General features: G+C 41.8%; 2 protein-coding genes across 3 annotated transcripts in view; one reads left to right on the top strand and one right to left on the bottom strand.

Annotated features, from left to right (window-relative positions):
* Positions 1–27527, bottom strand: part of DNAH6 (dynein axonemal heavy chain 6) — a 131369-nt gene that overhangs the window by 57800 nt on the left and 46042 nt on the right. For both annotated transcript variants that reach the window (XM_079959035.1, XM_079959036.1), the window contains 17 exons: positions 27367–27510; positions 25842–26063; positions 25089–25236; positions 23750–23907; positions 22203–22334; positions 17361–17532; positions 15379–15525; positions 15212–15285; positions 11653–11807; positions 10078–10309; positions 8012–8164; positions 7547–7687; positions 6581–6823; positions 6011–6178; positions 4916–5151; positions 1514–1775; positions 225–348 (listed from right to left, as the gene is read on the bottom strand). In XM_079959035.1, the coding sequence (XP_079815161.1) occupies positions 225–348; positions 1514–1775; positions 4916–5151; positions 6011–6178; positions 6581–6823; positions 7547–7687; positions 8012–8164; positions 10078–10309; positions 11653–11807; positions 15212–15285; positions 15379–15525; positions 17361–17532; positions 22203–22334; positions 23750–23907; positions 25089–25236; positions 25842–26063; positions 27367–27510 (2911 nt within the window). The remainder of the gene's footprint in view (positions 1–224; positions 349–1513; positions 1776–4915; positions 5152–6010; positions 6179–6580; positions 6824–7546; positions 7688–8011; positions 8165–10077; positions 10310–11652; positions 11808–15211; positions 15286–15378; positions 15526–17360; positions 17533–22202; positions 22335–23749; positions 23908–25088; positions 25237–25841; positions 26064–27366; positions 27511–27527) is intronic.
* CHRNB3 (cholinergic receptor nicotinic beta 3 subunit) overlaps positions 1–27527 on the top strand; it is a 319642-nt gene that overhangs the window by 267585 nt on the left and 24530 nt on the right. The gene's annotated exons all lie outside the window — the stretch shown is intronic.

Here is a 27527-nt window from a genome sequence, read left to right as displayed (position 1 = left end):
TGATTAGGAAGCAAGATTTTAGCTCTTTGTTTTATTTTTTGTATTTTTTGATCTCCAACCTATTACTAGGCTCTGTGTGCGGCTCCTAGATATCATTCAGCATCTTTGATTAGCACTGTAGATTCAATGAGTGTTTTTAGATTTAGTTAGCCCCATACAGTGAAAAAGTATATCTGAAGCATTACTGTAACGTTATTTTCATGGTCTTTAAAACAGCCACTTACCAAGACCCTCTTTTTCTTCCAAACTTCTTTCATATTGGTCTTGCAATTCCTGAATTTGTTCTTCCACTTGCCTCAGTTTTTTTTGTTTATCACGAAGGGTAGCCAAAGTCGCATCAAGCTCTGCCTAATTGGTATTAAAAATGGATGCTTATCACTGCTGTGCCAAATGCATTGCACAACGTGTTTTGTTCATACTATAAACTGATAGTGACTTCCTTGAGATCATGCAACACTTTCTAGGACTGAACTAGACTTTGAACATAGGCCTCAGATTTCCACATCCAACTCTTTTACCACTGGGCATTGGGCAGTATTGACCAAGGCAGCACCAGGAGTGCCAACTCGAGAGAGTCGAGGTGTATTTGGCCCTCTCAGTATCTGTTGGCAGGGGGGCTGACCCCCTCAATATTGAGGGGGCAGAAGAGGCCGGATGTAGAGCAAGCTCCTCCTGAATGTGAGAGAGGAGGAGCCGACAGAAATTGAAGCCGCGCTGTGCTGGGCTCAGCGCTTGGTCTCCTCCTGACGATTAGATGTCACCCATGTGACATCACATGTGTGCAAAACATGCTGGGCACATGACATCACCAGCATGTGACATGTGTCACATGTATGATATAACAACATGCACCAGGCCCCCTCAATCTTGGGTGCAGCAGCAAAGTCTTGCGCCAAAACAGCAGCCTATAGATCCAGCCCTGATGGTCAGGAGAAAAAGCATAACAGGGGAAAAATGAGAGTGCACATTGTATCATCTGTTAAGTGTACTCAACAGCTTCAGCTCACACAAGGGCACACAGACATGAGCCCAACCTTGTCAGCTTGATCCAGGCAATAACATCTGGCAGGGTGTGGAGTTGTTGGTTGTGGCCTGAGGAAGAAGACGGTTTCTAACAATCTTTTCCACCCATGAACACCCTTGTCCTCTTGGCCAGGATGCGTATGGTGACGAGGGAAGAGGGGGAAATGAGAGAAAAGATATAAAAAATGCACTGCAAGCAATGAGCCTAGTGAGTTAAAAATGGCTTTCATAACCCAAGACAGGTCTGGTTTGGGAGCAGGGAGTATCGCATCACCGTGGAGGAGTCAATCGGCAGGCTGGCTGTGGCTTCTGCTGGGCGGAAGGGATACTCCTAAATTATATGGCATTGCCTCTAGCAAGAGAAATCTCTTCTCTTTAGCAAAATAGCTAGCCCCAGAAAAGACCAAGAAGTGTCACAGATGAAAGGAATTTTCTTTTTTCCAGTCAGTATTAAATAAAACATACAAAATAACATTGAAAAAACAAGCACCTGTGCAGCATTTAACTTCTGCCTTTTTGGCTCCACAACCTTGACAATTCGAGAGTATAAATCCATAGCTCTCACCCACATACACATAGACTTGCATGCCTTTGACACTTTCTCTACTTTTTCTGGTACAAAATCGGGGTTGTTGATATATTTCTGAAGCTTAAGCAATACTTGACGGCCTATATTTTCTTTATCATATTCTAAAAGCCTTCTCAGGAAAGTGGAGTCTCCAAGAAGCTGTTTTGCTGTTGCCCAGTCAGGCCTGAAAGATTAAAAGAAGTGGTGGAATTTAGAAATATATGCCCCAGAGAATATATTAACCAATGCAGTTTCATGTATTTTTGAAATTTCCATGCTTTATTACCAATGCTAGGATGAAATTTATACTTGATAAAAAACTAACTGGCAGTTACATTTCCAAAGCACATTTCATTAACTTGAAGAAGAGAAGAAACTTAAAAGCACTGAGACAGGCTTTGGGAAGAAGATATGAACAAAGGAAACAGCTTTGATGCCTCGTGCTGCCGCTAAAATTTTGTGATAATATGAATTCAAAGTCAAGTGGCACGTCTACGGATTTCATCTAATCCAGAGAGATACTTGCAGAACTGGCTGCCCAAGTTGCTGGTCCTCTACAGGAACGTGCCTTCTAGGTTGCTATTGTCAAAACTGTTAAATTATATAATGTCATGATCTTAGGTATGGGAACCAAGTTCAACAAACTTAAGATTCAATCCTATGTACACTGGAGATGTAACTGAATTTAGTGAGACTTAATTCGGAGTATACATGCATAAAAAGGTAAAGGTACCCCTGCCCGTACGGGCCAGTCGTGTCCGACTCTAGGGTTGTGCGCCCATCTCACTTAAGAGGCCGGGGGCCAGCGCTGTCCGGAGACACTTCCGGGTCACGTGGCCAGCGTGACGAAGCTGCTCTGGTGAGCCAGCACCGGTGCAGCACACGGAAACACCGTTTACCTTCCCGCTATAAAGCGGTACCTATTTATCTACTTGCACTCAAGAGTGCTTTCGAACTGCTAGGTGGGCAGGAGCTGGGACCGAAAGACGGGAGCTCACTCCGCCGTGGGGATTCGAACCGCCAACCATGCGATCGGCAAGCCCTAGGCACTGAGGTTTTACCCACAGCGCCACCTGCGTCCCCTGTCACCTGCGTCCCCTACATGCATAGGATTGTGCTATTAACAACAACAACAACAACAACATTATTTATACCTCGCCCATCTGGCTGGGCGGTTTCCAGCAAAATATATTGGATCCATCCCAATAACTAATAAAGCCACAAGCAGCACAAATCTAATAAAAGTTATCAGCAATCAACAAAGACTTGGAAGCTTCCATGGGGAGATAAATGATTCCAGCTAGTGGCAAAAACTGTATAGAGAGTTGAATTGATCTTCTTTAGGCAGAAATTTCCAAAGGATGGGGGTCACAACTAAAAAAGTTTGCTGCACTTCAATTATCACTGTAGTTAAAGGAGGAATACAGCGCAAACTGATCCCATTGCATGCTGTGTATCTAAGAAAAGGTGGTATCTAAGATATGCACCACCGGCTATTTATGCACAATACATATATAAAATATGCAGGACAGTCCTATGCACTCAGGAATAAGCTACGTTGTCCTTGTGGCTATTTTACAAGACTTATCATGCTATTATCCATAATCAACAGATAAGTATAGGGAAAGAGTGGGAAGGAAGTGGCTAAGGAGAAAGAAAGCAGTGACTGAGAAGCCATTTTGTTGTTGTTGTCGTTTAGTCGTGTCCGACTCTTCGTGACCCCATGGACCACAGCACACCAGACACTCCTGTCTTCCACTACCTCCCACAGTTTGGTCAGACTCATGTTGGTAGCTTCGAGAACACAGTCCAACCATCTTGTCCTCTGTCGTCCCCTTCTCCTTGTGCCTTCAATCTTTCCCAGCATCAGGGTCTTTTCCAGGGAGTCTTCTCTTCTCATGAGGTGCCCAAAGTACTGGAGCCTCAGCTTCAGGATCTGTCCTTCCAGTGAGCACTCAGGGCTAATTTCCTTAAGAATGGATAGGTTTGATCTTCTTGCAGTCCATGGGACTCTCAAGAGTCTCTTCCAGCACCATAATTCAAAGGCATCAATTCTTCGGCGATCAGCCTTTTTATGGTCCAGCTCTCATTTCCAGATGGAAAGGCAAATGAACTTTGGACATCTCAGTACACCAGATACTTCCACAAGTCATTTTTGCTACCTTTGGATACTAGATGGCAGTGTTGCCCATTGTTGGGCCATCCTACTGGGATATACTTAGTGAGCAAAGCAGAGCCAACTGTGGAGTCCATTGGAAAAATTTTTCCCCAAAATAAAAGGCATGTAGAATTGTGAAAACCTAGATAACTTCATGGTGGCTGAGATGCCCACAGGATTCCATGATGATAAGCCAACATAAAGTACCCTTCACCAAATCCTTCACCCAGTGTCCATCATGCACTTTCCTACCCAATTCCACACCATACAACAGTTCTGCACACTGTCGAGTACTAAGTGGTTCTTACAGGAGGCGTTGCAATCATCAAGACACGTGCTTCTGTGCTGGTATGATATTAGCATTCCCTTTTTGAGTCATTCTGAAACATCCAAGAGAGTCACACTTTGGAAAAACGTTATAAAGGGTAAACAAATTGACCTTTGAAAACTGGACTCTTTGTTCTTTCAAATATTATACCAATATTCACAGTGGCTTTCATTTGCTTTCTGATAAATGTACTTGATGTAACGCATCCTTAGATTCCTTTGGGATATTCATCAGTGGCTGACTTTGCCTGAAGCATATAACAGCATGATCAAACTCCCTAATAATTAGATGATTTGGAGGAGAAAGTCGGAATTTGGCCCAAGCTCATCTAAACAGACGCGCTTTACCACAAGGGAGTTCTGACTATTCCCACACATCAAAACCACAATTATAGTTTGTCATGCCCAATTAAATTTGAGTTCTTAATTTTTATCCCCCCCAATGCTAATTAGTATCATTATCATTAGTATCATTAGTATCATGACACACACACACACGTCTCCTTCATAATGTTTGGCAGTATTTCTGAGATCAAGAACAGAATGAGAAGGAATGGAGAATGTGTGGCTGCTGCTGAAATAACCATCTCAAATCTGCTGCTTTTCACCTGTAACTTTTTGTAATTCAAAATGGATACTCGTAACAGGATGCCTTTGCTCTGGGTTTCCCCACTGCGTCAGGTGCTGGCAAGAAACCTTGAAGCGTAAGGATACAGTGCATGTTTGCTGCACTGCGGAGGGGAACATGACTCTCTGTTGGAAAGTGCTCTAGGAAATGAGCATCATTTCACATGAAATCAAACCTAAAAATCAAGAATGTGGGTGAGGTGCTAGCTTACTTTGCATTTAGAAGAATGCAGATAGCTTCCATTACTGTCATGACAAGATCAGGCGGCTTAGTGAAAACTCTGATTTCAGAAATATCTGCTTTATCTAAAGAGTCAAGAGCTTTGTTAGCCGCGTCCAGAGCTGGAAGAGCCTCATCCAAATCGCGCTGAGCGTCATCAGCTATTGCCTGAGTTTCCTCCGCTTTTACTTTCGCAACAGCTTCGTCTTCTTGAACGACACGCCGAACCTGGGGGCGGGGATGGCCAAATACATCTTTACCAAATGAATAACAGCTATTAAAAATGTAAACATTTTTCTTACTTTAATATTTGGTTTCCCTTGTTCAAAATATAAGGAAACAAAATAGAAACGCAATGTACAGTAAGATTGTGAAATACAATGCAATTCTGTGATTTCTTCTTCTTTTTAAGTCACCAATGGAGGTTGTACTGCCTTTGAGATCTTCCTGTTCTAAAACAATCAACACTCCTAGCAGCACTGCTCTGAGTGGTTTGAATAGATGTACTTTATCAAAACAAAAAGGGCAATAGACCATGCTTCAGTCCTGAACTCACTTACTAGGGAGAAAGCTACTTTGAACTCAGCAAAGCTTACTTCTGAGTAAAGATGCTTACGATTGTACTATCCCTTGCCTTTTCAGTAAAGTGAGAGTTCAAAGAACCATGACCAGCGTTAAGTCATGTGGAACAATGATCTAACACGGGGTAGTGGACATGGTGCCCTCCATATCTTGTTGGATTTAAACTCCCATCAGCCCTAGCTAACACGACCAGCGGTCAGGGATGATGGGAATTGTAGTCCCAAAGCAGCTGGAGGGCCAAGTTTGGCCATGCCTGACCTAGAGGGACCCGTATTAGCAACCCATGGTCTAACAGTCAGTACTGTACTTTGCATGTCACCCCCAGCATCTTTCATCCTTTCTCATTATAGGGGGGCTATTGAATTCTTAAGTTAATTGCGCCATCTACGAAACACTGAGCAGTAAAAATCTAGTCTGTTTCAAGGGCACACCACTGCTAAAGATATGATAAACATAAAGAATAACATATGTATGTACATAACAAAGAACAGATAGTACTTTGCACCTGATCAGCATTTTCTTGATCCACTGCTAACTTTTCCATCAGTGCCTCAACATCCACAGATTTCTCCTTGAGGACTGGCTCCAAGGCTGATAGGTCTAATTTCATTTTATCAACAAGTACGTTTGTCTCTAATAGTTTCGTTAAGCCATTCTTCACACGATCCCGAGCCTGAGAAAATAATTCAGAAGATCATAAAGAGCTAGGATATATTTTTTTTAATGGCTATTTATCTCAGCTGACGTCACCGGATACAAATGCCTATATGTAAAACGACTGCACTGCAGTCTCTTGTCACTTGTGGGTAGCTTCACTAAGATCACTGGCACTGTATAATTTTAAGTCCTTTTAGTGTGAGTGGATGATAGAGGAAATTAACAAGAACTCTCAGCACTTGGATTTCTCATGAAGTCATACACCATCTAGGCCTGGGGTGAAAAAAGCAAATGTTAAAGGCATTTCTTATAAGGGAAAAAGGGACCCAACAACATGTATGCTATATTTACAAGAGAGGAGTAAAATAACATTAAAGGGAAAGAAGGCATAGATTCTCACTAATAAAATTCAACCTACTGAAACAAGCTGCTTCCTTTTTTCGCCCAGCATGGTTAAATAAAGGTTGATTAACTCTAAATAGGAAGTGGGCGTTGTGTAGTAGCGCCGTCGGAGCTCAGCATAGTACTGCTCTGCCATCTCTGTCACACTCATGTGAATGTCTACGCACATTCTGGAAAGTTTTTCTTTCATGCGTTCACTTCCAAGGTCAATGTGCAGGAAAAAAGTCCTTGATACAGAATTAAGTGCTTCTCTGGGCCACTGAAAAAAAAAGATAAAAAGATTACCGAGACAATCTTACGCCAGTTATACATTCAATGCCTCCAGCATTTTCCATCAAGGTTTTCGTGGTGTTTCTCTCCCCGCCCCACTCCCCAAAATGACTGTGATATTAGAAGTGCTTAACATTCTAGCAGCTTTGAACAGAGCTGAGGCTGAAAGACTATGTGGGCGCCAGGAGACAGAGTTGCAAGCTAGCACAACATGTAAGACAATAGAACAACATGTTTACTGTTCACATTACATGAAAGTTAAAGTGTGTGCCTTACTTACTGTTTCCATGCTTTTTGGTGTGTGGGTTAATTTCTGTCATGCCTCTTTTAAACCAAAACCTTTTCTATTCTAGAATTCAGATCACATTTCAAACCCTCTACATTCATTTATCTTGTTGCAGCCTTTCAGTGGGTAGGTCAGTCGGTCTGCCAGGCAGTCTGATCATTTCCACATTGGCTACAAGGGCTGAGGTTAAATCCCACTAGTGAATTTATGACTGAAAGTTGAGGTTCAAACCAGGGGTTTCCTGATTTGTAGCTCTGTCTCTTAGCCAATAGGCTCAGACTCAGCATTGCAACTTCGACCAGAACTGAAATTTTGCGGAGGTCGTTCTTCAAGGAAAACATTTCAATAGGAATGAAACGAGGCATTTCAATCAAATATAACAATTATGCATCAGCTGGACTTCTCAACAAAACTGAAGTTAGTTACCTGCACAAACCAATCAATAGTGCAACAATTCACAAGTGATGGAAACATTCGACAGCGTGCTCGAAAAGCGTCTCCTACAGGGCTCATGCACAGAACAATATGCAGCTTCTGGCGAACTCGATTAATGAAGAACTGAAATACCTGAGAAAAGGCAGTCATGAATGTTAATTCAAGGATAAGAAGAAAGCACAGCAGTAATTAGGTTGTTAGCACAAATAAAATTGAGGACACTCATAAACTGTAAAAAGCGGTAGGTTGGGTGACTTTATGGGCTATTTCCATATCTAACCCATGAGTTTAATCTCTGATATAGGATGAGAACAGCAGCAACAGGAAAATGTCCTCTTCTTTTCATAGCTGAAAATTACAGATGTGAGAATATGTACAGTTATTTAAATATTGTTGATGTCCCCTCCAAAAAAGTTAATATAATACATTTAAGGCAGTATTTATAATGTGTCCTACCTCATCTCTGTTGCCCTCTGGTATACCAGCTTCTTTTGCTTTGGGTCGGGTAGCTGCCATAACAAACTCCAGCTCGTCTTTTTCAAACAGATTAGGCACCTCTCCAGAATTCAAAATGTTGTTTATATCTTCAAGAAATTCCTCTACAACAATCTACAGATTTTGTAAATATCGGTTTTGAAGAAAAGGTGTTGCAGAGTTAAAAACAGCAACTCCGCCATCAGAAAATAAAAGTATCAGCAAATCACTAAAAAAACCCAACCCCCTTTTATTTGCTCTAAAATTAGAATATAAGAAGAGTCTGTCCCAAATATTTTAATGTTCCGTTTCACTGGATGACCCCACGTTCAAGAATTATGAGGCAACGAAGAAGTATACTTGTTGGTCGACTTTCTACACCTCATTTTATATACCTCCTCTTACTCTCCCCGCCTTTCTTTCCCTAAATTAAAAAGCTCCAGATGCTATAATCTTTTCTCATAGGGGAGTTGCTCCAGGCCAGTGATCATTTTGGTTGGCTTTTTCCTGCATCTTTTCCAATTAGTATCATCTCCACTTTGCTGGTGGGAGTGCACAGGACCCTAACTAACAGGTCAATCAGGGCCTGGAATACAGTGAGTTGAAGTGCAGTGGCAGATCCACTGCTGCATTCAAAGGCCGGCCTGCTAACTCACACTGAGTTGGACAGGTTGGGGGAAAGGGTTTTTTGCGGCAAAGGGAAGTTATTCAAAAACTGTGATATGCTAGTTCTAGGCTGGTGAAGTTGGGAGCTCCAAGGACGAGGTCTCTAAGCAGATCAGAGAGGCTTTGTTTGGGTACACAGTGCATTCAAAGATGGCAGCTCTGTGCCTTATTTGGGGCTTTCCCAGTAGTTACTGCCTGCTGGAGAACCACCACCAGCTTTCCACAGGATTGCACAATGTTGGGGCCTGCACTGTGGATTTTCACATCCGTTTCCTTATATCCCATGATTTTTCTATAACCAAGCCTGTTTTCCATTTGAGCTGCTACTGAACTTTTGACTTAAATGGTACCCAGAGTTCCTCAAATCTGGGTAGTCCCTGCAATGAGCTTTTCACAGCCTGAACAATCTCTCAAGGTGTCATATCTAATTAACAACCGCTTTGTGATATCTATCACCTGTAAATATTGAAGGAAGGAAACCTGAACTAATTTAGTGTCGCCAGTCTCATGCTGGGGGGTGCTCTTAGACCAGCAGAGATTTAGCAGGCATTTCATGAAGAGCTTCTGAGGCCAACAGGCCTACATGGGAATTTAAACTTTCTTGATTAGCAAGTCATTTTTATGATCATTCTGTGGTTTTATTACTACAATCCTATTCACATGTACACAGAACCAAGTCCTATTGTGGAATTCAACATCACACTTCCATACTAGTGTTCTGTCTGAGCAATCATATCTGCTTGCCAGATGGCATGATCCCCCCCTTCCCTCACACATACATTGCTCTGGGGGTTCTCCTGACTTGCCGACCCAATTTAGTGGGGTTGTGGGGGGAGGAGAGGTGAGAAGCCCCGTTGCACCGGTGAAAGCTGTCGCACAGGGCTTCTGCTGATGGGCTTGTTAGGTGACTCCTGCCCACAGAACCTTAATCCCACATCCTTCCAACACCCAGTACTAAGGGTGAAAATTCCCTTAATTATTATGCGGCAGTCACTGATCATTTCTGGCTCCTGCTGTTCCTCCTGCCAACCTCCTTTCTGGCTCCTGCTGTTCAACTAAGGCTCACAAGGCAGCTTAGAGAATAAAGAAATAAGAACCAGCAAAAACCACTAATAAACATAATAAAATTGTATGCAAACATTTTAGCAATCAAAAATGTTGTAAAGCATTTTAATAAAAAGCTTCAGATATCTTCCTTAAAAATGTTTCCTGTTTCTATGAGTTATTTGACCTTTAGTTATTTTATGAAGCTTATTATTCCCTTTCTGAATCATTTTGGTTGTATAAACAACACTGTATAAATCAGGTAGCATTTTATTACCCAGATAAGATTTTAGCAGCAAGCACAAAGTAAATTTTATTTTTATTTCAGCTGTTCATACCTGAGTGTCCGTGAAAAGGAAAACCATATCTTTGTCTTCCACCCCTGCCATTTTATATAGCTTCCTAAGGTCATCATGAAAAGTGTCGTAATTATAACCACGGCTTAGTTCTATTTGAAAGCATTTGTAGCCACATATGTGAGAGGCGAGTCTAGTTAGAGACTGCTTGCCCGTGCCTCCAACTCCAACAAGAAGGGCATTTCCTCTTTCCTGGCGAATCATTCGAGCAATTCTGTGGGGGAAATTGAACATAAATTCGAAACGGTTAGCATTCATATGAGCAAGAGATATAAGCAAGAAGCCTTTTCTCACTACCCTCCTCATTTACTGCCATCTTACTAAAGCAGCACAGCAGTGTAAAAGGTTTCTTTCATTCTGGAAATCCACATTCATGCCTACGAGAAGGAGGGCCTCCAGCAATAAAGGGTTTTCCCTTTGCCATTCTGAACTTAAGCAATGGGCTCATTATACTCAGTCACACCGACATTTCTATCTATGTTTTAGAGACCCAAACGACATACGTACTTCATGCCCACCGGGACAATTCCCAGATCTACACACTAAACCAGAACTCCTTGCTGAGGAGGACCCCATTGTGCAGGTACCTCTCCAGCCCAAGGAGGTGGCAATGCCCTTCTCTTGAAAACTCCAGCACAGAAGTCATTGTATGACCACATCTTCTCCTGCTGCATTGCAGGCAATGAATCCGAAAGCAGAATGCACCCTTTCAGATGAACAGCCTCCTTTCATGGAAGGTAAAGTTAGCAACTACAGTGGTACCTTGGGTTACATACGCTTCAGGTTACAGACTCTGCTAACCCAGAAATAGTACCTCGGCTTAAGAACTTTGCTTCAGGATGAGAACAGAAATCGTGCTCTGGCAGCAGCGGGAGGCCCTATTAGCTAAAGTGGAGCTTCAGGTTAAGAACAGTTTCAGGTTAATAATGGACCTCCGGAACGAATTAAGTACTTAACCCGAGGTACCACTGTATTTAAGGCTCAGTCTTAACCTGCCACTGAAATAACCCCTGAGGTCTGCTCTTATGAAGTCCCCAGCCTAAGCCCGTTGTGGAGCTGTCCAGGGAGGGTACCACTGAAGCCTTCCCCTGACTTGGCTTGCCACTGCTGAAGCACAAACCTCATTACAGCCAACCATACCCTGGGCCCTCCTAGTCCCTCTCAGTATCAAGAAAGTATAACAAGCAAATAGAAACAGAACCTATTCAGCTGACGCTGACACAAACCCCACACACACACTATAAAAAGGAATATGTTTCCGCACACCACTCCTCCTCTCCTTCTTCCCCAACCTTATACTGTACTCAACACTAATGTCTCAAAACAAATGTAACTGTTCTGTAGAAAAGACTTTACAACTTGAAATAAGAGACATTGCACATACTTTTGTAAACCAAGAAAATCTTCAATAAAAACTGTTTTTTAAAAATAAAGCAAGGAACTTATTTACAGAAATGTACTTTCCACTTTATATGGGCATGTTGTCATTAGTTTATTAATACAGTATTAACTCATTTATATTATTGATATTTGGTTAATGGCAGTGTAATTATTTACCTTGAAACATGCTCTATAGCATCTTGGAAGAATACCAGTTTGGTTTCCTTAGCGTTGGTTATATTATAATCATCCAGATAGTCTTGCAGAACCCCCATAATCTTTTCTAGGTCAGTTAGCTCTTCATAAATGCGTTCAGCTTTCTCAACTCCAATCTAAAATGAACAGAAAAGGAAAATAAGATTGTGATCAAAAGGAATGGAAATATAATGCTACTCCATCAAATGCTGACTGTAAAAAAGCATAGCTTAATGGTGATAGGAGTGAGTCAAAGTCAATAGAAATGTGAGCCAATTAATTATGTGAAATTTATGCAGACTCTTGGGAAATCAATACTTCTCATGTTGGGCATATGTGTGAATATTACAAATTAGGGAGACAATCCTTTCATCTGTGAGTTCATCAAGCTCATGTGAGAGGAGATCCCAATCAGCCATGCTTGGGAACAACAGATCACACCAGCCATTTGTTTTATTGAACCATTCCATTCCTTCCTAGGCCAGTTATTTATGCTCCTTGGCACATGCTATTTGTACACAGGACCTGAAGAGGAAAGTGAAAGCTAGATGCATATGAGCTTCACACTGAAAGTCATAATTTGTGTATTTCACCTTCCAGCCACAAGAGTAAGCTAGTAAAGGTAAAGGTACCCCTGACCGTTAGGTCCAGTCGCAGATGACTCTGGGGTTGCGCACTCATCTCGCTCTATAGCCTGAGGGAGCCAGCATTTGTCCGCAGACAGCTTCTGGGTCATGTGGCCAGCATGACTAAGCTGCTTCTGGCGAACCAGAGCAGCGCACGGAAAAGCAGTTTACCTTCCCGCCGGAGCGGTACCTATTTATCTACTTGCACTTTGACGTGCTTTCGAACTGCTATAGAGTGCTTATTGGCCAGCTAATGAGAAAGGAAAGAGGGCTCGTTTACTGTGCAGCAGTGACCACCTGGGAATGGATCATGTCCAATGGTTTTTAGGCTACCGGATATTCAATTACCTGATCTACCTGCAATCATATTATTTAAATTTAGCCCAAAATAATATTTTCTTCCGGATGCTAGTAATCCCCCCCTCAATATATATATATCAGATATATTTCTAGTTCTAACCTGAGATCCATTTACTGTAATCAGTAAATTCTATTGTTTATAGCCAATGACCATCACAATACGAGCACAAATCACAGAGCTACAAAACGAAAGACATTGCATGCACCAGACCAGGACAAATCTACAACGTCCCAAAGTTAGGAACGTTCCTTCTAGTCAGCATCCCTAGAGTCTAGCACTTGCACTATCCAGAAAGGTTGCCCTTTTCTGACCATACTAAGAGTATGTTAAATATAATTGAAAATGTGTATTGTCTTCCTTGTGAGGAATATCTGTATGAAGGCTGCTTTTCTAAGCAACCCTCCTGGAGAATTTACTGAGGATCATCTCCACTCCTTTGAATGACTAAAAGAAATAGACACGGGGTGTAAATATGTACAATTTTTCTGGGGAAGGGTGTTTAAGGAGATAGCAGAAATTACTGGGTTAAAGCTGACCACAAGTCCAGAGGCAGCATTATTCTGTTTACGATGGGGTGGAAGGTTCACAGGCTATGAAGGACTTGCTCACAAATTTACTGACAGCTGCACGAGTTATTATAGCTAGGAAGTGGAAGGGGAAAGGCAAATATAAAATGGAAGAGTGGTATAAAGAGGTGAGGGATATAGCTATTAATGATAAATTAACATGTGCTAGTAAGGTAAGATGGGGAACATGCAGGAGAAATGATTTTGAGGCGACACGGAAGGTGTTTGTAAGATTTGTATTGTTAAAATGGAAAGGAGTCAAGCCATCTCAAGAAGTGTTGAAATTTTGGAAGGTTGGATAGTTAGAATGGAATGGTCTTGGGGGTGGGGTGCACATTTCAATTGTAATTTATTTACTATTATTACTATGTTTAAAAAAATAAAAAGAAATCGACACTATCCATTCATATTATTTATCATCCTTTCTACAATTTATGATTGAAATCACTTGCCACTGAGCAGTTTTCTTCCATCAAACCTCAGTTGGAGGAAATACAGTTTCATGAATGCAAACCATATTTATGTAGGTAAATATCTGGCAATTAGATGTACTGAGGTTTATCTCTCAAGGCTGCAGATATTGCTCTAGGAAAGATTCCAATGCAAAGGAGCAAGAAAACCCCAACGTGTTCCTTCCATATGCCTGTGCCACTGCCATCTGGTGACCAGCTGTTTGCTTTCTGCATTGATTTGATCTGTCAGCTCTGAAGTTGGTTCAGAACCTATTGCTGAATGTGACAGCTCCTTTTAATTTAATGGACATTTCACATCTGAGAAAACTCCATCTCCATAGCACAGATAACATTCAAGTGACTAATGTTTCTTATGAAAAATTATCGGGCAGTCCTAGCAGCCTCCACTATTTATTTATGAGTGATATCTCAGCCTCAAAACTGCTGCTGGAGGTCTAGGAATGAGGCCAGCGGAGTTGTCTGTGGCCAGCAGCAGACACACTCACTCCAGAAGCTGACAGAAGAAATGGACTATTCAAATAAAGATCAGATGTCAAGCTGGCTGGCTATTTTTTTCACTCTATTCAGTTAACTGATGGCAACGTTCTTGGTGCTGCTCACGTTCAAAAATTATTTGCAAGCTGTTTCCAAGGCCTCACAATACTAGTTTTTCTGAGACTCCATGGCCACCTCATGAGAAGAGAAGACTCCCTGGAAAAGACCCTGATGTTGGGAAAGATGGAGGGCACAAGGAGAAGAGGACGACAGAGGACGAGATGGTTGGATAGTGTTCTCGAAGCTACCAGCATGAGTTTGACCAAACTACGGGAGGCAGTGGAAGACAGGAGTGCCTGGCGTGCTCTGGTCCATGGGGTCACGAAGAGTCGGACACGACTAAACGACAACAATATAAGAAAGATGTTGTTGGCATCCATCTGTCTCAAGAGAGAATGGAGTGCGCCTCCAGGGATGAAGTCAAACCATTGCGTTAGCAGCACTGAAGTGACCTCCCCAGGGTGCAAGCCTGGGCAGGATGTATAGAGGCCTGGGCTGCCCAGATGACAAGACCCCCCTCTTGACTTTGCTGATATAGCCCAAGGGAAAGCAGGACAATATGTTTGGCACCAGCCTGGCTGCAAGAGTTGCTGGAAGGAGGTGTACAAGGCGCCATCCAACCATCTTAGAGACTCCACTCCAGATTTGTGTAGGTTTTACTTCTTACCCTTTTCTCCTCCCAAAGATTTCCCACAAGCCAGTGGAGGAAATGCTTCATGTGCATCCAGGATGGGGGGAAAATGTTTTAATTCTTAGCAGTTTTTATCATATCACAATATAATTTTTTTACTTTTACCAATCTGGCATAAGAACCGCACTAAATCTCACCGTAAAAATGCCACCTAAATTCACAGTGTTTCTACAGCAGAGTTCATTTACTTTACAGGTCGCATTGTACCTCAGAAACAAGAGTCCAATTTTATAGAAGTCAAATCATAAAGGCATCCTTCTATCCAGTTTTATTTTCTACGGATTCCTCACCTTTATGTAGTCACCAAATAAGATGGGTTTAGACACAAATGAGTCTGGATCAATAGAGACTCCAAAATATTTGCCTACAATGTAAAATAGGTGGGTTAAATTAATGTTAATTGTGTAAGAATGAAGTATGCAGATTAAATATATACTAGTAAAGTAAGAATCCTTACTGGCCATGTCAGATAACATGGAATAAAAATATTGTTTATCTTCGCTACAGATGAGACGGTCATGGAAAACTCTTTGGGACTCGTGACAGAACAGCCTGAATATCTGTGCCTGGTCTCGAACTGACATGGGACTGCATTGCAACATGCCTGCAATAGAAAAATACATTAAAAATGTGATAATATATGTAAAAAAAAACTTGAAAAAATTCTTTTAAAGCAAATTTAAAATCAATACTTAAGCATGCTTGCAGAAGATTTGTTGGGTTTTAAAACTGTTAGTGACAACTTTTGGTGTCCAATTAACACACATGTGTTCATCATTTATTGGTTGCAGCATCAAACTGCAGCTTGGTTTTATCCTTGAGTCACCCTAAATTAATCAACACAACAGAACAACATATGGTTGCAGGGGGGAGTCTAGTGATGTTGGAGAATTCTGATGAAAACAGAAAAGGGAGTGGAAATTGCCAGTACAGTTGTACCTCCTTTGGCATCCAGGATCCATTCCGGAGCTCCGGACGCTCGACAGAAGGGATGCTCAACAAAGCGCCAATCTGCGCATGTGCGATTTAGTGCTTCTACGCATGCAGCAAACCTGGAAGTAACCCGTTCCAGTACTTCTGGGTTTGCCGCGGACGTTCGACGAAATGGACCCTAAATGGGGCGGACTCAAAATGTGGTACGACTGTATTTGCTTATTAGTCCCCTCTCCTGTAAGATGTCAAAAGGGTAATACTCTCTAAAATCTTAGTTTTGTGTGGGATATCACTGGGGGGTATCAGCAAAGATACTTGAAGATTTGCAAAATCTGCTTATAAACTTTGCATGAAATGGGGAAAAAACCCAAGAGTTATGGGGGAGTGGGTTGTGGCTAAAAATAATTAAGAAATTGACTATCCTTCTCATCCATTAAAGGATATTTCAAGGCAGCAACATTAATGTATTTAGAAGCCTGGTTTTGGTCTGCTGAGTAAGATATATAAAATTATTGTAGAGAGAGACATTACAATAATCACCTATAAAAATAACTGGGAGAGAGCAGGGTTGTCAAATTCCAATAGATGTTTAGAACTGGATTTGGAATAACATCCCCAAGCAGAAAGTCAGCACAAATTTGAAGATAATTTTTAGCCCCTACAAGTTTTAACCATATTTATAGTAATGCTGGAGATGACAGACAATAAATGTAGATAAGGTCCACATTTTCCAGTTTTGTCTCAGAATAATGAATTTTTGGGTAGAAAGAATAAACGAGATTGAATTTATAACAGGTTACATTTAACCTCTTGTAAGACCCTTTGATTGTACTCAGTGTGATCTGAAGATATAGAACTGTACTGCTGGAATGCTGATCTCTGCAAAGTTAAATAAAATAAGGACTCCAACTGATGAATAATAGATTATGAAATTATGGGAAATGGTATGCACGGTCAAACTAACTAATACGGCAAGGGTTAGAGAGGGGTGACAATATTGGCATACTTATTATGTACTGGAGTAAAAGGCTCAACATAATGCACAACCCTATGCACTTACTTTGTTGTAATACAAGTTACTTTGTTTTGTTTTAAAGTATGTGATGTATATTATGCACAATTATGATAAACAAAATAACCTTTTGATTTTAAAAAAGGAAAGAAAAGAAAGCACATGGTGTTGAGTTAACAGCACAGCTTTACTTTTACAATTTTATTTTTATGCAGTATTGCATTGGCTGTCTTCTTCTATTTCAGTATAAGTCTATACTGCTACTACTAACTTTTCTCTATTCTCTTGAAATGAACTTTCAAAAATTCACAGTAACTCTAGAGGAATGCAATGCACCACTTTTTCACAGCAATATGCCAAGAATAAAGTTATTTAAAGGTAAAACATAGCATGCTAAGATTAGACAGTAGAGAAAAATTACTAGGGAAAATAATTATTGACAATGTGAGCACAAAACTGGCACAGAGATTGTGGCAAGTGGAAATACACCTTACCTTGCACACATTTTGACAAATCACGTAAATTAAACACATAATGGGATTTTGCTGGTGTTGGAAGGAGATCAATGCTCATTCGTTGATATATTTCAACAGCAGCCTCCACTATACTTTTTGCACTCTGCCTTACTGTTGTAGAGAAGTCAGCCAAAAATCCTTTTAAAATAGCCTAGTACGAGGAAAAACAACAAAACAAAACTTAAGCTCAAAATGTAATTAAAGTTTTGTGGTGTTCTCTCTTCTATTCTACTCAAGCCAGCTGTGATTTCAATGTTTCTTTTAAAAAGTGGAACTACATCTTTTTATGTTAACAGAAAAGCACATCCTGTATTTCTTTCAGGCATTTGCTAGTCCAACTATTGATCTATTATTGTGTTTGAGTGCCAGTTCACATATTCAGAAAGCTTTTCCCATTCATCCCAGTGAGAAACTTCCATGTGTGCAAACAAATCCATCAGCATGAATGGTGAAATGTGAACAAGCAATACTGCTAATGGGTTTATCGTGTTAAGGTGCAATTTTCAATGGCAAAGATTTCATGGTGGGCTCAGTAGGTAGGGCAGGGATATTTGCATTTGGTTTGCTCTGATGCTTTTAAAACAACTTGCTTTAATTTGTGAAGACACAGAAAAGGGTGGTGGCACCAAGCAATATTAGACAGAACTATGCAGACTATTTACCGTGTCAAGCAAATGCTGAATATAACAATGTATTTCAGCCTTATTTAGGAGAATCTCTCTCAAAAAAGAAAGAAAGAAAGAAAGAAAGAAAGAAAGAAAGAGCCAGTCTACATCAAAGATAGTCATGGCTAGCTCAAAGTTATGTAGCTACATCAAATATTTTAAAGGCCGTTTCATTATCAGTATCATTTCAGAAGCAGGAAAAAACGACACATTTTAGCCTGAAGTTCATTGGGGTGATTAATACTTGCTTGAATTTGCATCAGTCCCCACCTTCAGCCCCGCACCCATAGTCGTGGCTGTGACTGATAAGAGGGCATTTAAAAAGGTAAAGGTAAAGGTACCCCTGCCCGTACGGGCCAGTCTTGACAGACTCTGGGGTTGTGCGCCCATCTCACTTAAGAGGCCAGGGGCCAGCGCTGTCCGGAGACACTTCCGGGTCACGTGGCCAGCGGGACATCGCTGCTCTGGCGAGCCAGAGCCGCAGACGGAAACGCCGTTTACCTTCCCGCTGGTAAGCGGTCCCTATTTATCTACTTGCACCCGGAGGTGCTTTCAAACTGCTAGGCTGGCAGGCGCTGGGACCGAGCAGCGGGAGCGCACCCCGCCGCAGGGATTCGAACCGCCGACCTTTCGATCGGCAAGCCCTAGGCGCTGAGGCTTTAACCCACAGCGCCACCTGCGTCCCTAAGAGGGCATTTACTTACAGTTTAATGCCAAAATAGGCTTCTAAGCAGTTTACAAAGTATAAAAAACCAGCTTACACAATTACAATATACATATCCATAATTCAAAAGCTCACTAATACAGTGCTATGACCCTCATGGTCCCTTCCAGCTCTACAGTTGATTCTATGATTAAAGAAATACAGTGATACCTCGGGTTAAGTACTTAATTCGTTCCGGAGGTCCGTACTTAACCTGAAACTGTTCTTAACCTGAAGCAGCACTTTAGCTAATGGGGCCTCCTGCTGCTGCCGCGCCACTGGAACACAATTTCTGTTATAATAATAATAATAATAATAATAATAATAATAATAATTTATTAATTGTACCCCGCCCATCTGAGTTTCCCCAGCCACTCTGGGCGGCTTCCAACAAAGATGAAAAATACACTAAAATGTCACATATTAAAAACTTCCCTGAACAGGGCTGCCTTCAGAAGTCTTCTGAATGTCAGGTAGTTGTTTATCGCTTTGACATCTGATGGGAGGGCGTTCCACAGGGCGGGCGCCACTACCGAGAAGGCCCTCTGCCTGGTTCCCTGTAACTTGGCCTCTCGCAGTGAGGGAACTGCCAGAAGACCCTCGGAGCTGGACCTCAGTGTCTGGGCAGAACGATGGGAGAGGAGGCGCTCCTTCAGATATACTGGACCGAGGCCGTTTAGGGTTTTAAAGGTCAGCACCAACACTTTGAATTGTGCTCGGAAACATACTGGGAGCCAATGTAGGTCTTTCAAGACCGGTGTTATATGGTCTCGGCGGCCACCCCCAGTCACCAGTCTAGCTGCCGCATTCTGGATTAGTTGTAGTTTCCGGGTCACCTTCAAAGGTAGCCCCACGTAGAGCGCATTGCAGTAGTCCAAGCGGGAGATAACCAGAGCGTGCACCACTCTGGCGAGACAGTCTGCAGGCAGATAGGGTCTCAGCCTACATACCAGGTGGAGTTGGTAGACAGCTGCCCTGGATACAGAATTAACCTGTGCCTCCATGGACAGCTGTGAGTCCAAAATGACTCCCAGGCTGCGCACCTGGTCATTCAGGGGCACAGTTACCCCATTCAGGACCAGGGAATCCTCCACACCTGCCCACCACCTGTCCCCCAAAAACAGTACTTCTGTCTTGTCAGGATTCAACCTCAATCTGTTAGCCGCCATCCATCCTCCAACTGCCTCCAGACACTCACACAGGACCTTCACAGCCTTCACTGGTTCTGATTTAAGAGAGGTAGAGCTGGGTATCATCCGCATACTGATGAACACCCAGCCCAAACCTCCTGATGATCTCTCCCAGCGGCTGCATGTAAATGTTGAAAAGCATGGGGGAGAGGACAGAACCCTGAGGCACCCCACAAGTGAGAGCCCAGGGGTCTGAACACTCATCCCCCCCCCCACTTTCTGAACACGGCCCAGGAGGAAGGAGCAGAACCACTGTATGACAGTGCCCCCAGCTCCCAGCCCCTCAAGACGGTCCAGAAGGATGTTATGGTCGATAGTATCAAACGCCGCTGAGAGATCCAGCAGAACTAGGAAACAGCTCTCACCTTTGTCCCTAGCCCGCCAGAGATCATCAACCAGTGCGACCAAGGCAGTTTCAGTCCCATGATGAGGCCTGAATCCCGACTGGAAGGGATCCAAATGGTCCGCTTCTTCCAGGCGTGCCTGGAGTTGTTCAGCAACCACTCGCTCAATCACCTTGCCCAAGAATGGAAGATTTGAGACTGGGCGATAATTGGCCATCGTGGCCGCATCTAAAGATGGTTTTTTAAGAAGCGGTTTAATAACCGCCTCTTTCAGCGGGTCTGGGAAGGCTCCCTCACGGAGGGAAGCATTCACCACCCCACGAAGCCCATCGCCCAGTCCTTCCCGGCTAGCTTTTATAAGCCAGGATGGGCAAGGATCCAGGAGACAGGTGGTTGGATTCACTCGTCCAAGCAGCCTGTCCACATCCTTGGAGGTAACAGATTGGAATTGATCCCACACAACTTGACTAGACAGGACTCTAGCACTCTCCCGCCCTGGCCCTGCTCCCACGGTGGAGTCTACTTCTTCCCGAATCTGAGCGATTTTATCTGCAAAAAACTTTGCAAAATAATTGCAGGAGATCATGTGGCCCGTACTGGGCCCCGATGTCGCAGGTGGTTCCGCTAAATTGTGAACCACCTGAAAAAGTCTCCTGCTGCTGTTTTCTGCAGATGCAATAGAGGCGGTGAAGAAAGTCTTCTTCACCGTCGCTATCGCCACTTGGTAGGCTCAACATTGAGCTCTAACCTGTGTCTGGTCAGATTCAGAATGAGTTATCCGCCACCGACGCTCCAGCCGTCTCAACGATTGTTTCATTGCCCTCAGATCCGTGTAAAACCACGGGGCTGTCCGGGCTCCATGCAATCAGAGAGGGCGTTTCGGAGCCAAACAGTCAATAGCCCTGGTTAACTCCACATTCCAGCGGGCCACCAGGGAATCGGCTGAAAGGCCATCAACATGGGATAAAGCATCCCCTACCACTCTCTGGAAACCATTTGGATCCATTAAGTGGCGGGGGCGGACCATCCAAATTGGTCCCACCTCCCTGCAGAGGGGGTGGGTCGCAGAGAAGTCCAGTTGCACCAGGAAGTGATCTGACCATGGCACTTCTTTCGTTCTCATCCTGAAGCAAAGTTCTTAACCTGAAGCATTATTTCTGGGTTAGCGGAGGCTGTAACCTGAAGTGTTTGTAACCTGAGGCGTATGTAACCCGAGGTACCACTGTACATCAGTTAAAAACAGGATCATGTGCAGTTTTAAGAGAGTGCCATGGGTACTACCCACTTCTTTTTGCTTATCTACCAGAACAATAGATCCCCTTAGATTTTTGTAACATTTTAGATAGCATGATGACAAAACCACTAACAAATCACAGGAATATGGACCAGAGGTGGTGTATAAGATGGTAGTTCTGAGGGGGGGGGGCCTCAGAAAAAAATATATTTGAGGATCTATAATGATTCATATCTCACAACCCTGTTTTTGTACCAGTGCTAGAAAACACCATTCTGTGATTTTTATGGTTCAGCCAAGAGAGATGTGATATGTGATTTGAGGATGGTTATAAGGGTGGGGAAGTCTAGGGAAAAAATTATGGAATTTCAGGAGGCTCCATCTTACTGGATACAGCGAGTGTGTCCATGTGCACATATACACATTCTCTCTCCTGCAGCACCCCACTTGCTCATCTGGTATCCACAGACTTGGTCTAAAGTGCACTGATATTTGAAGGTATCAGGACTCGGCATTCAGTGCCAATCTTCAATAAATGCATATCAAAAACTTTCAGCACTTCAGAAAGTAGCACATGCTACTAAGAATCTGTATAAGTCCAGCATCTCAGAACAGCGTGTTATGGCAGACTGAACAGAAGAATCTATTTTTTGTTCTTCGTTACTGTGGGGAAGTTGCTACTGACCTCGAAAATTTGTTTAAGGCTATGCTCAGAGGGTGTCGGAAGACACAGCATCGCGAAATGTCTAATGAAACGTGCTGTAACTGGATTACGTCCACCACCTGGAGGTGCACAGGCTGAACAAATAGTTACATCCTAGGGGGGTAAAGATCATAGATATTGTGCGTCAAAACATAATACTTAAGTCTTTAATCCTATAAAAACTTGTTTCTTACATTTAAACGACAGCTCAGATAACATGCGTGATTCCCTATTCTTATTTTTAACTCAGCATCAAACTGTACGGATGAAATTCTATACACAGTAAATATCAAGGCAGGCTAAAATTATTTGTGGTGGCTTGAACCTTAAACCTCATTCAATGCCCTTCAGTAATCATCAGGTGTAAGGAAATGGTGTGTCTGCATAAGCTGAAGGGGAATTGAAGCAGGTAGAAAGCAAAATGAATGAAGTTTAGAGATGTATAAGGTAGACATAGGCAAACTCCAGCCCTCCAGATATTTGGGACTACAATTCCCATCATCCCTGACCACTGGTTCTGTTAGCTAGGGATGATGGGAACTGTAGTCCCAAACATCTGGAGGGCTGGAGGTGCCTATGCTTGGTATAAGGTATCATGATGGATATGTGTTCCAGAAAAAGGTGGGGAAGCCTTTTTTGGAACTAAAGGGGGGGCGTATTGTCATAAAAAACAGAAATAATAAAATTAAAAACTGAAATGTGTAAGAGAAAGGATGAGCAAGTGAATGCTGGAATGTGAAGCTTGTGCTTTTCCAGAGAACCATGAGAGAAGGACAGAACAACATGTACGCAGGAGCTATTGCTATAACTGTTGAGGACAGAGGAAGGAGAGAAAGCTAAGAAAGTTGCTATGCCTTGTGATTAAACCAGTGGAAGCCAGCAGAAGGAAGTGCTGCCATATATTGACATAACTGACCCTTTGCTTCCCTTTGTTTGGAAGTGTGCCAACCCTCAACCACTCGCTGGTTGAGTTTGTGCCGCACTGTCCTTGCAACACCTAAGTAAATGTCCTGTTCAACTGACAATTGGAGTCTGGATCTTACTTACGCTATAGGCTGAACCCACAGGGTATTGGGGGTATGGAACTGAAATATACTCAGAGTTGAGTGTTGATTTCATGCTCCTTATTTCAGCTCATGGTAAACAGTGAGTGAGTGTGTTTTCCCCCAAAACCTCTGGCTATATATACATTATTTACAAAATGGGTCCCGCGTGATTGGCTGATTCAACTCCCCTCCTGGAATCTTATTGGGCTGCTCCTACAGGCCAATCAGGTTGCTGATTCACTTCCTCCTAGAGCCTGACTGGGCTGCTCCTGCAGGTGAATCAGGTTGCTGATTCACTTCCTCCTGGAGCCTTATTAAGTTGCTCCTGCAGGCCAATCAGGTTGCTGCCTTCCAGGATCCTACCTGATTATTGTTCTAGGAACCAAGCTCAGCACATAACAGGAACCTCAATACTTTCCCAACAGAATAGATGGTACTCAGATTATAGCATTCACTGTCACAACCAACTGAAGGCAGACTTGCCTGTATTTCCTTCCAAAACAGTTTCTCTCTGTCGTAGAACCCTCCAAAGTCTTGATACTGTCGTAGTAGCTCAATAGGGGGCTGAGAACCATAACGATCCAATTTAGGCATGTTTAGATCGTCTACAAAAATGACAACTCTTTTTGACCCTGGTGCTCCTAAACAATAGAAGAGCAGAGAAACCACTGTTGGTAAGTTTTCCCCAAATAACAAAATTAATACACAATAGCACCGAGATTTTTACACTTCAGAAATTAGCAGGCTTCCAATGTTGTTAAACTGAAGCATCAGTTAAACTGAAATAGAACACTGATTAACTGAAGTTTCTTATTTCATAGTCTTTAATTTGACTATGGCAAATATTAAGAAAATTAAAGACCTGAATAATGTGGCAGAATGGTTAAAATATTACAGAAGTAAACATAAATGCCAAAATACAGATTGATTGTTGTCCTAATGTTGAAAGCAACAGAATCCTTTCTGGATGAATATGAAGTGATGTGTGAAAAACAATGCTGATTTTCAATCAGCCTGCATTACATGGAACTTTTTTCCTTTACTGGAACCCCTTGTTTTGATCCAAGTTCTCTTTTAAGCAATTTTTATCCAAAGCCCTACTCAGACTTCAGGTTTGGGTGTTCAGTATATCTGACGTGACTGTGTTCTTAGTTAATGCACTCAATTTAGATTTAGCCTTAAGCAAAGCAAATTTTATATTATTATGCAATTTATAGGAGGGAGATATATGTATCAGTGGCAGGGCATGGGGTAGTATGCACAGGAAGGAGCAAAAGAGGATGAATGAAACATGTCCATAACAACCTCAGGTCAAAATATTGTTTCACTTCTCATTAGAGTACAGTATGTGAAGATGTGTTGCATTTCCCAAATGTCAATGCTGCCCTCCTGTGTTAAACTGAATGGAGTACATCAGATTATAGCCTACACCAGGTGCAGGGAAGCTCTGGCTCTCCAGATGCTGCTGAACTAAAATTTCCATAATCCTGGGACATGTTCCGTGCTTGATGGGAGCTATAGTTCAGCAGTATCAGGAAGGACAAAGATTCCTCACCCCAGGCCTACATTTAACCAAAACCAACAGCTTTGAAACTGAAGAACTCTTCTTTTTTCCTGCTGCTTCCAGGTGTAATTATTTAGCCTTATCTCTGGGAGAATTCTTCTCCATAATTCTGTAGGAAAACCATAGGTAATTTGGGAAAATTTACTTTGCACTAACCTGTTGTGGAGTGTTGTTGAAATCAGCAAAAAGAACGAAGAGTTGATTACAAGAAATACAGCCAACACAATTCAGGCAACAAAATATATTAAACCTCTTTACCTAAAATATTTTTCCGTTTCTTTTCTAATTTGGATTCAATAATCTCCTGTGTCCTTATAGATGAAGTCTGAGCAGAGAAATTTAGGTAAACGGGAACATAACCAGCTTCCTCTTGTATTCGGTTTAGCAGTGCCCTTGCAACTACAGACTTCAAATGACAAAAAAAAGTATAGCAAGCAACAGTGCATTATATGCACAAAAATCATTGCAGTTACATTCAAAAATATTATTAGCTCCTCATAATGAGTAGAATTCTCCACTGGACTATACACAGAGAAATCTAGATTTGAGAGATTGTTCCCTGAACAAGTATTTTGAATTTATGCCACCGAAATTTACCACCATCAAGTTGCTAAGTCAGCTAACGATGAGCTTTTTCATGGTCACTGGATTTAAAAAATTGTGCGATCTGAAAATTTTGATGGCTTGCTTTTCCAAAACATTAATCAAACTTGTTAAATAGCAAACTGTTTACAATGCATCATTTTGTTTTGGAACCTATTTTTCCACTTTTACCCTCATCATTAGATTAGAAGATAATTAGAACATTACAGAAGTAATTTATTCAGTGCCTCTCCCTACAACATTATCTACCTATTCTCCACTCTCTTGAGGAATCTTTATAGATTTAATTAAAACAGTGCCTTAAGTAATGTCCCTTAAAATTACTAATTAATAACTTGGTGGGTTTGATGTTTTTGGATTTATATAAATGATTCAACTATTTTGTTAAGCAACCAAAAGAAATCTCACCTTGCCAACCCCAGTTATCCCTGTGAACAACACAGAATGTCTGACAGCTAGCAATTTTTCCATAAGAAAGCCATAGCGCACAGTGTCAGTGGTAGGAACAAGCATTTCAAAAAATGGTACAGTGTGACTGTATTTAAATGTAGGTATAATCCGCTCCCAAGGATCCAGTCGCTTTGTCTCAAAATCAATGAAAAGACTCCACAAATCACCAGAAGTTGGAAGCTAGAAAGAAGAAATAATCACATTCATCCTTGTCAAGAACTGGGAAGAAGGGTTGGAATACATGGCAAAAGGGATGATTGGTCTTACCTGAACCATAGATTCGATAGGTATCAAATTAGAGAAACAGCTCTCTTTGTACAGGCATATAAGGGTTTTGAATTATTTTGTCACATACATGCATACCCTGTTCAGAATCTCTCCCTGATTTCTATTTTTTTTATAAAATATTTATTAAGGTTTTACAAATAAAAACATACATACATTCAAGAAAGAAAAAAAAGAACAAACATAGCCAAAACATAACCAAAAATGCATTTCTGATTTCTAGACCAATACATTGTGGACTACTCTTCCTTCAAGACAGGAGCCGATAATTATTAGCTTGGGGTGATAGGTAGAAGCAGGGGTTGGTGGAAGGGTGTTATATATAAAACCGGTTTCTGTATTTTAGAAATTTTAATATTTTAACAACTGTTTTCATGACTGTTTTACTAGCTGTATTTCACCCTCCAACGATTGTATAATAAAGGGCAAGACAGAAACTTTACAAATAAACAAATTCTTGGGCATCTTCTCACAATCATGAAGACCGGAGCTTTGTTTTGAAGTGTAAGGCCTTCAAAAGGCACTCTATGTTAGAGCCCAAACTGCATATTGTGAATCGCAATAGAAGTTATTGCTGCTAATTGCATTTATTTGTTGCTTATTGCATAAAATGCCTCAGAGTTTCATCACAAAGATATTAAAACACAGTTGACACAAAGAGCTCATCCTTCAATAAAATAAAAAGGGCAAATCCTACTCCAACCTGCTAGAAGATTAACACAGGCTATCATAATATATAACCCCAATTAAGAGCCAAACACCTGAGAGGACAGGAATGTTTTTGCTTGATGCCTAAATCTGATAGTGATGGCACCAGGCATATCTTTCTCCAAAAGGCCTCCCACAATCAGGAGCCACCACTGAGAAGGCCTGTTCTTGTGTTGCCACCCTCTGCACCTCCCTCAGAAGGGACATGGGTGATAAACATAGGATCCAGTTCACGGATATTCCTTCACACCTGGAATTCATGAATGAATTTTGTAGGTCACAAAACGTTGGGTTTAGCTACCCAATTAAAAAAATGAATTGTTTGCGGGGCATGTCTGACTCCAAGAGCACTTGTAGAAGTGCCTCTATAAAGGATGTATTCGAAGAAAAATTCTTCCTGCTCTTCCAGATTACGCCGCTCTCACAATCAGTATAAATGAAAACAATCAGTATAAATGAAAATGTGTAAGCAAAATAGTATGCTTCATACCTTGGCATCGGGGTTATCTTCAAACTGCTGTCTTATAAATGTATCGAAACCATCCCAACAGTTCTCTGTTAAATTTCCACCAACTGACCACAAATAACAGAAAACAAAAGTCTGGCATACAAGAGAATTTAACCTAGATTGTTCCTGTACAAAGAAGAAAA

Source organism: Podarcis cretensis (genome assembly GCF_951804945.1).
Source record: "Podarcis cretensis genome assembly, chromosome: 17".
In the NCBI taxonomy this organism is placed as follows: Eukaryota; Metazoa; Chordata; class Lepidosauria; order Squamata; family Lacertidae; genus Podarcis; species Podarcis cretensis.
This window is presented reverse-complemented; position numbering and strand designations above follow the sequence as displayed.